This window comes from Chiloscyllium plagiosum, chromosome 8 (genome assembly GCF_004010195.1).
Source record: "Chiloscyllium plagiosum isolate BGI_BamShark_2017 chromosome 8, ASM401019v2, whole genome shotgun sequence".
Lineage (NCBI taxonomy): Eukaryota > Metazoa > Chordata > Chondrichthyes > Orectolobiformes > Hemiscylliidae > Chiloscyllium > Chiloscyllium plagiosum.
This window is the reverse complement of record NC_057717.1, coordinates 97,082,852-97,091,048: the sequence shown is the minus strand read 5'-3', so window position 1 is coordinate 97,091,048 and position 8,197 is coordinate 97,082,852. Positions and strand designations below refer to the sequence as shown.

Here is an 8,197-nt window from a genome sequence, read left to right as displayed (position 1 = left end):
GTTAGTTTTTGTTTGAGAGTGTTGGTGGGTTTGTGTGCTACTAGGATTCCAAGGGGTCTTAGTAGTCGGGCTGTCATTTCTGAAACTTCTTTGTATGGTAAGGTGGTTAGGGTTTCTGGCTGTGTTTGGTCTGCTTGTCGTGGTTTGTTCTTGAGGAATCTATGGACTGTATTTTTTGAGTATCTGTTCTTCTTGAATACATTGTACAGGTGGTTCCCCTCTGTTTTCCAAAGTTCGTCTGTGCTGCAGTGTGTGTTGGCTCGTTGGAATAGTGTTCTAAACCAACACATAGATCCAGATACCATTTATCAACCCCTCAGAAAATGAACAGGAAATGACATCACCACAAACCCCAGGAATCCCATCCAGGAGAAAGCTATAAATAGAAAGCAGGAGACAACAGCTTCGCTTCACTTGGAGGTCACCACTGATGATGTTACCTAGCCAGGTAATGAAACGTCTGGATATCAAACCTACAGCTCAGCGAGCAAACCTACACCCTAAACCTCAACCTGAGCAAACACCAATAAAGCTAGATTCCATCTGTGGAGAGAACACACTTCTTCAGACTAAGACTACCAAATGCTGGAGATCACAGTGGGTCAGGCAGCATCCATGGTGAGAGAGCAAGCCAACGTTCCAAGTCTCGATCAGTCTTCATTAGAGCCGATGTGAGGTGTGGAGGAAGCAGTGTTTATGCTATAGTGGGGGGGGGGGGGGGTGCAGGGTATTGGAGTTCTGGGGGAGTTGGGGGGAAGCATGTTGGTCATTCAGATTAAGTGATCAGAATGTTAGAATGGCAGAGCAATGGTATGTCTAACTGCCAGCCTGCGCCCCACTGGGGGAGGGGGAGCAGGGGTGTGGTACTGCAACAAATAAAGCTAAAAGGGGAGGAATGAGTTCACGGTTTGATGGTGTTGAACTCAATATTGAGCCCAGAAGTTTGTAAACTGCCTAGTTTGAAGATGAGATGTTGCTCCTCCAGTTTGCGCTGTGATTTGGAGGAGCATTGCAGCATGCCAAGGACAGACAAGTGGTCATGCGAGCGAGATACTGCGTTAAAGCTAAATAGCCTGTTGGCAGCTCAGTGAAGTTGGTATTTATGCTTCTGATGGATTTTATTTTGGTTTGATCTATTATGGTCATATGTATCTCGGTACAATGAAAAGGTTCGTTTTGCATGCAGTACGTAACATTCAAAGATATAGGGTGATTGGACAGAACAAGGAAGTTGCGTAAAAAGCAAGATCAATATTAGATTTGAAATTTGAGACGTCCATTCGGAAGTCTATTAACAGTGGGGAAAAAGCTCTCTTTGAAGCTGTTGGTACGTGTGTTTAAGCTTCTGTATCTTCTGCCAAATTGAAGAGATTGAAAGAGATTGTAACTGGAGTGGGAGGCATCTTTGATGATGATGGCTGTCTTTCAGAGGCAGCAAAAGTGTAGCTGGATGGAAGGTTGACTTGCATGATGACCTCAGCTGTGTTCACAATGCTGTAGAAGGAGTTAGGGAGATAAGCATCACCTTTTCCTAGCAGCTATCAGGTCTCTAGAAGGGTCATTGGACTTGAAACATCAACAATACTTTCTCTCCCCACAAATGCTGCTGAGTTTCTCTGGCGATTTCTGATCTTGTTAGTTTCAACACCCGCAGTTCCTTGTTTTAAACCAGATTCTACTTCTGGCTTCCAAAAGATTTCAACGCTGCTGGAGTGTGTTTCTTGTATTGGCTGCTGCAGCAGCAAAAATATTCAGCAGAATCTTTGTGTGTATTTGAATGAGAGAGAAAATGCAAAGTTAACCTTTATGGATTGATGACCTCGTGACAGTAAGCTACCTCCTCTCCCAAGGTGATTGAAATCTGAAATTCGATTTCAAGCATCACCTGAGGCTGTGTTCTGCCTTGGGATCTCTCAATGCTTTGTTTGCATCTTACTTTGAAAACGAAAGTCAAGGTCAATGCAGCAATATGTAATTCAGAAGAAATCTGAAGACCGCTGGGGGTAGTTGAGTGGAATGTTGTGGATATATTGGAAAAAATGATGAGAAGACTAGATAAAATACAAGGGACAAAGATATAGAAGGTTATGCTGACTGAGTGAGCAGTGGAGGCGTGGGAGGAAATAAATGTAGAGTATAAAACATGTTGGGTCCAATGGCTTCTTTCCATGCTGAACATTCTATGTCAAGAAATGATGCATAATTCACTATAATGAAATCTAAGGTTGTGTTCAATCCTCATCTGTTGATTGCAAGTTGTTCACATTTGTCTTTTGATAGCTGCTTAGACGCAACTGTTTACAAAACATTAATTTCAAAGGTGTGACCGAGAGCAGGAAAAAAATGTTTTTGATATTGCTTGATGGCTAATGGCCTGTTGCAATCACAGGAATTGAACTGTTTGATTTTGTCACATACCATCGAGTAATAATGTATTAAAGAGAAAAGCTGCTTTAGGCGAATTTTTGCTCATAATTTTTCAACAAAAAAAAGACTGTATTCCATTGCTTACAGTCCTATTTCTTTTCCATCTTTGTCTTTCCTGTTAGCTTTTCTTTAATCATTTCTCTCCAATGCTATTTTCCATTTGCTGCTCTCAAGTGATTGCGTCCAGTTATTTTCCCATCTCAACCATATTAAATGCTTGAGGTGCTTTCAGTCATGTTGGAATATGTACCCATTAGTAGCAGATAAAAGGATTATTTTAGCAATACCTAGCGACTCACATTGTCAAGCAGACCTTATGCAATTCTTACATTTTCACTTGTTTTGTGATGGACTCAGTTCACCATTGTTTTTATGGTGCACCCTGCACACTGTTTATTTTCAAATAACTGTCTAATTTCCTATAGAATATTTAATTGAACTTGCCTGTGCCACACTGCTAGACAATGCCTCTAGATTTTAACCACTCAATGTATAAAAATGTTTTCCCTCCTATCACTTTTGCTTCTTGTACTAAGTATTTTACATCTGTCTGCGTTTGTTCTCAATTATTTTACCCGATTGACTCTGTTCAGACCCCTCTTGACTTGAATGCTTCAGTCAGATTTATTCTTGGCCTTCTCTTCTGTGGGGAAAGCAGTGACAACTTCTCCCAATCTATCTTCATATTCCTTATCCCTTGAACCACTCTTATAAACCACCCTCTGCACTCACCCAGTGCCAGGGCTTGTTGCAACTCTCTAGATGAGACAAAATTAGTTTCTTACACAAGTTAAACATAACCTCCTTACACTACATCGTATGCCCCTGTAAGTAAAACGTAGGATACTGTATGTTTTATTAAGTGTTAGTACAAACTGTCCAGCCACCTTTTGTCACACCCAAGTCCCTCTGCTCCTTTAGATTTGTACTCTTTTATTTTATATTGATCCTTCATGTATTTCCTATCAAACTTATCTCACATTTCTTTGCATTGAACTCCAACTGCCACCTATCACCCACTCCACCAATATCAAAAAGTTGGAAAAGCACAGCCGGTCAGGCAGCATCGAGAGTCGACATTTCAAGCATAGGCTCTTCAACAGGCACCACACATTTTGACTCTGATCTCCAGCAGCTGCAGTCCTCACTTTCTCTCACTCCACCAATGTGTCTATGTCCTATTGAAGTTTTGTACAATCCACACAGTTAGAATACTCAGGTTTTGTAACACCCACAAATTTTGAAATTGTGCCCTGTGCGCGGATTATTTATTTCCATACAATGATCATGATCGCAACGTTTATACCAATTGGAGGATTCAAATGCATTGGTATGTGTTTATTGTTATTGTCTGTTTCTGAGAGAGGAGGAGATTGTAAGATTGATTCCTGTCAAGAGTGTAAGAAAGAAAGAGTCATAATGTACCAATTGGAAAGAAAACTAAGAATCTGAATCCTCATGTTATAAATTTCATACAGAAGTTATATATTTACAATGATGGAGAACATTGATCTCTTCTTGATATTCCATATGTTGCCATCACTGAATCCTTAACAAACAACATTCTGGGGGTTGCCATTGACCAGAAACTGAACTGGGCCAGCCATATAAGTACTATGTGAATGGAGAGACCACCCGGGTTTAGCTACATAGTTCCTTGAAAGTTACATCGCAGCTAGAAAGGGTGGTAAGGAAGGCATTTGGTACGCTGGCCTTCATTGCTCAGACCATTGATTATAGGGGTTGGGGTGTTTTGTTGTAATTGTACAGGATATTGGTAACTTTTGGATTACTGTGTAAAGTTCTGGTTGCTCTGCTATAAGAAGATTATTATTAAATTGGAGGGGGTGCAGAAATGATTTACAAGGATGTTAGCAGGACCGAAGGGTTTGAGTTTACAGGTAGGCTGGGACTTCTTTCACTGGAGCATAGGAGGTTGTGGGGTGATCTTATAGAGGTTTATAAACTCATGAGGGGCATAGATAAGATGAATAGCAAATGTCTTTTTTTGTACCATAGGGAGTTCAAAACTAAAGGGCATCATTTTAAGGTGAGAGTAAAAAGATTTGAAAGGGATCCAAGGGGCAACATTTTCACACAGGATGGTTCACACAGATATAGTTATAACGTTTAAAAGACATTTGGACAGATTAATGAACAGGAAAGTTTAAGAGGGATATGGGCCAAATGCAAGCAAATGGGACTAACTTAGTTTGGGAAACTTGATTTATTGTTGTCGCATACAGTGAAAAGTGTTGTTTTGCTACACAGGTAGATCATACCATATAAAGCATCAGGGTAGCAGAACAGAGTACAGTGTTACAGCTGCAGAGAAGATGCAGAAAGAGAGGGAGAGAGATCAGAACTAACTTTTGAAAGATCTGCTCAAAAGTCTGATAACAGCAGGGAAGAAGCTGTTTTTGAATCTGTGCGTACGTGTATACAGATTTTTTTATCCTCTGCCCAATGGAAGAGGGTGGAAGTGAGAATAACCGGGGTCTTTGATTATTTTGGTTACTTCCCTGAGGCAATGGGAAGTATAGATGGAGTCAATAGATGGGAGGCTGGTTTGAGTGATGCACTAGGCTGTGTTCGCAACTCTCTGTAGTTTCTTGCGGTATTGGGAGGAGCAGTTGCCATACCACGCTGTGATGCTTTCTATGGTCAGTGTGGACGAGTTGGACCAAAGGATCTGTTTCCATGCTGTATAACTCTTAAGAGCAGGTTAGATGCTGGAGGTTCTGCTGAGAGTAACTCAACTGACTCCTCAAAGACTGCAGACCATCTACAGGCTGCAAATCAGAAGTGAAATGAATTTTTCTCCACTCACCTAGAAGAGTGCAGCTTCAACAACATTCAAAGCTTGACACAATCCAGGACAAAGTAGCTTACTTGATTGACATCCCATTTAACACCTTAGCATTTGCTCCGACCACCACCAACGCAGGTAGTAACAGTGTGCACCAACCACAAGGTGCATTGTAGGAATTCATGAAAGTTTCAAAGATAGCACCTTGCATGCCCTGAATTCAATGATTTACGAGGTCCAGGATAGCAGAAACAAGGCAATACCATGACTTGCAAGTTCCCCTACCTGTCTCTTAGGATGCTGACTGGGAATATATGGCTGTTCCTTCAGCGTCACTGGGTCAAAATCATGGAACCACCTACCCTAATAGCTCTTTGGATGTACCTACACCATATGGACTGCAATGGTTCAGGAAGGCAGCTCATCATCACCCTTACATAGGCAATTAGAGATGGGATGTAATCTAATGTTCCATTATCAAGGAGGTAATATAATGTTGGAAGTCTTCTTTGGATGTGACAGTAATCCACAGCTGGTGGAGGTGATGCTGAATAACCCACATCATTGTTCAATGTCCAGGCTAAAATTTGTCCCAAAGTATAATAGACCTTCCTCTCCATTTCTATGAGGTACTGCTAATATAAATTAGCTGTGTTTTCACTTTATGTGTAAGCCACTGCATTCAAAGTAGCTCATTGCTTGAGTCAGTTTACTGATTATGTGATATAAATGCATTCTTGAATGCTTATACACCAATGTGAGGCTTGAATGATTGTCAAAATCTGGATAATTGTGTGGACACAAAGCAGTCAAGCTGTTTATGATATTAACTGTTTCTTTATTATCAGATGTGCCTTTACCTGTCATTCCCTGTGACAGTGTTTTGGATCTCCAATCAAGCAGAATACTTTGAGGAATATGTGATCAAAAGGAAGGTCAGTGAGTGGCAGGCTGCAATTTGTAGTTGTTCAAAAGGTGACATTGAAATGTGTATTGACATTCACTTGGCATGAGATACTGAGTTTCAGAAAGCTGAGTAAAGCGTACATTTTGTCAGTAATTTCCCCTCAATCAAAAGATCAAAGGTAGAGTAGTCCACGAGCTCTTTCACATCTTGATGGTTGGGTACATTGGTTAAAAGAACAAATTTCAGTGTCTGGGATCTAACTCTGATCTTCTACAAATTCAAAGAGGCATAATCATAAGTTCACTCTGTTTCGTTTCTACTTGTGATTCTCCCCCCTTTCCAGCCTAGCCAACTGTTGGGCTTTATAAAATAATGGGAAGTTCCTTTCTTGTGAGGGTTATTTTTCTCATAACTTTGTAAGGTGCTTTCTGTACTGTTGACTGCACTTCACCTTGTATTTTTCAAAGTTAAAAATCCCACATCAGGTTATAGTCCAACAGGTTATTTGGAAGCACTAGCTTTTGAAGCGCTGCTCCTTCATCAGGTGGTATTCTATTTTTCAGAGAGAGATCTATCCGCCAGAAGAGAAGATGCGTGTAAGTACCTGAACTCCTGAACCTTACTTTTTAACATGTTTATCCTAATACTTTGTAGCTAAGTTTTTGAATCTAGGTTCCTTTGTACCCAAAGTGACACAGTGTTTGGCGACATTTTCATTGCACTCCTGTACTTCTGCACTTGAGTACACTTGAAAATAAAATCTAAATGTTGTGAAAATGGTACACAATGGCAGTCAGCTGGCTAAAAATGAACAATGAACATTTCAGTTTATTTTTCTCATAAAGCACTTCTTACATTTGCAGTATTCTAAGAGAATCGAGGAATTATGGAGATAATACGGGAAGCTGGTTTGAAGTAGACGATCTGCCATGATCACTCTGAACAGTAGCAGATTTGAAGGGCTGAATGGCCCATTCCAGCTCCAACCTTGCTTAAATTTCAATGACCAAAAAATAATTTTACAAGTGGCTTATAGCAAGATTGAAAATTTTAAAAATCAAAACTTCAGGAATGGAACATTCTACAAGCTGCAAAAATAATTTCCTGTTTAATGTCCCATGGCAATCATTTATTTCCATTATCACTAGAGAGAGGGCAGCAACTATCATCCTGTTGAGCTCTTGTAAATAGTTTCCTACTTGCAGAGATATTGTGTTATTGCTTTGAGAGATGCAATGATCATAAATACTTCAACCAGTTCTCGCAACACAATACCATAAGGGTAGTTTTTATAAGTATTTTCATAAACAAACACACACTTCTGAACTATTGTTCAGTTTCAAGAATTGATTCTGATGCTGCTTTCTTTTAATGATCACAGCGCAAAGAGTTGGAAGATTTCAAGGAACGAATGAGAGAAAAACGGGAACAAAAATTACTGCGTGCCCTCGAAACCCAGAAAACACAAGAACAGTAAAGCAGAGTCAATATTGCACAGGCTGTCACCATGTCTTCAATTAATTGAAGTGTTGAAACTTTGCAAGACTTTTTTTCTCTTCTCTGAGATTCTTTATCAGTCGTTGATTATTGCATAAAAGCCACTGTACGTAACACACTGATCTTAAGTTATTTTTTACAAAATAAAAGTAATACATAGCTATAACAGTGCTGGTAAAAAAATTGTTTGTAGAATATTTGCACATAATTTGCACATCATAAAGCTCTTCTGGTTTTGACCACTGCACCTTTTTGAAGTTTGCATCAGTGTATTAGATTCAGAGGCATGCCAGCTGTGGTAATTGTACTGTAAAGGTTTGAGGAATTTGCTTGTGGTGACCAGACATTATTTGAGCCAGAGAAGCATAATTTGAATGTCAGCCATCTTTAGTCAGGCTACCATCTTTTGCAGAGCTCTGCCTCTACTGGTAGTCTGCATCTGCCTGCTCTAACAGTTTAATGTTGATCCACTATTTACCTCGTGCTTCAGTGATCCCAATTGCTTTCTATTTTATTTCTTTTTTACACTTGAGCTAATCAGCTACCTCGTCTCCTGG

At 40.0% G+C, this 8,197-nt stretch overlaps 1 protein-coding gene across 2 annotated transcripts in view; it reads left to right on the top strand.

The window, feature by feature from the left end:
- The window catches only part of LOC122552218 (protein PET100 homolog, mitochondrial), a 9,394-nt gene extending 1,588 nt beyond the window's left edge, over positions 1 to 7,806 (top strand). For both annotated transcript variants that reach the window (XM_043694855.1, XM_043694856.1), the window contains exons 2-4: positions 6,085 to 6,171; positions 6,707 to 6,739; positions 7,525 to 7,806. In XM_043694855.1, coding sequence (XP_043550790.1) covers positions 6,085 to 6,171; positions 6,707 to 6,739; positions 7,525 to 7,620 — 216 coding nt within the window. In that variant the 3' untranslated portion in view covers positions 7,621 to 7,806. The remainder of the gene's footprint in view (positions 1 to 6,084; positions 6,172 to 6,706; positions 6,740 to 7,524) is intronic.
- Positions 7,807 to 8,197: the final 391 nt, after the last annotated feature.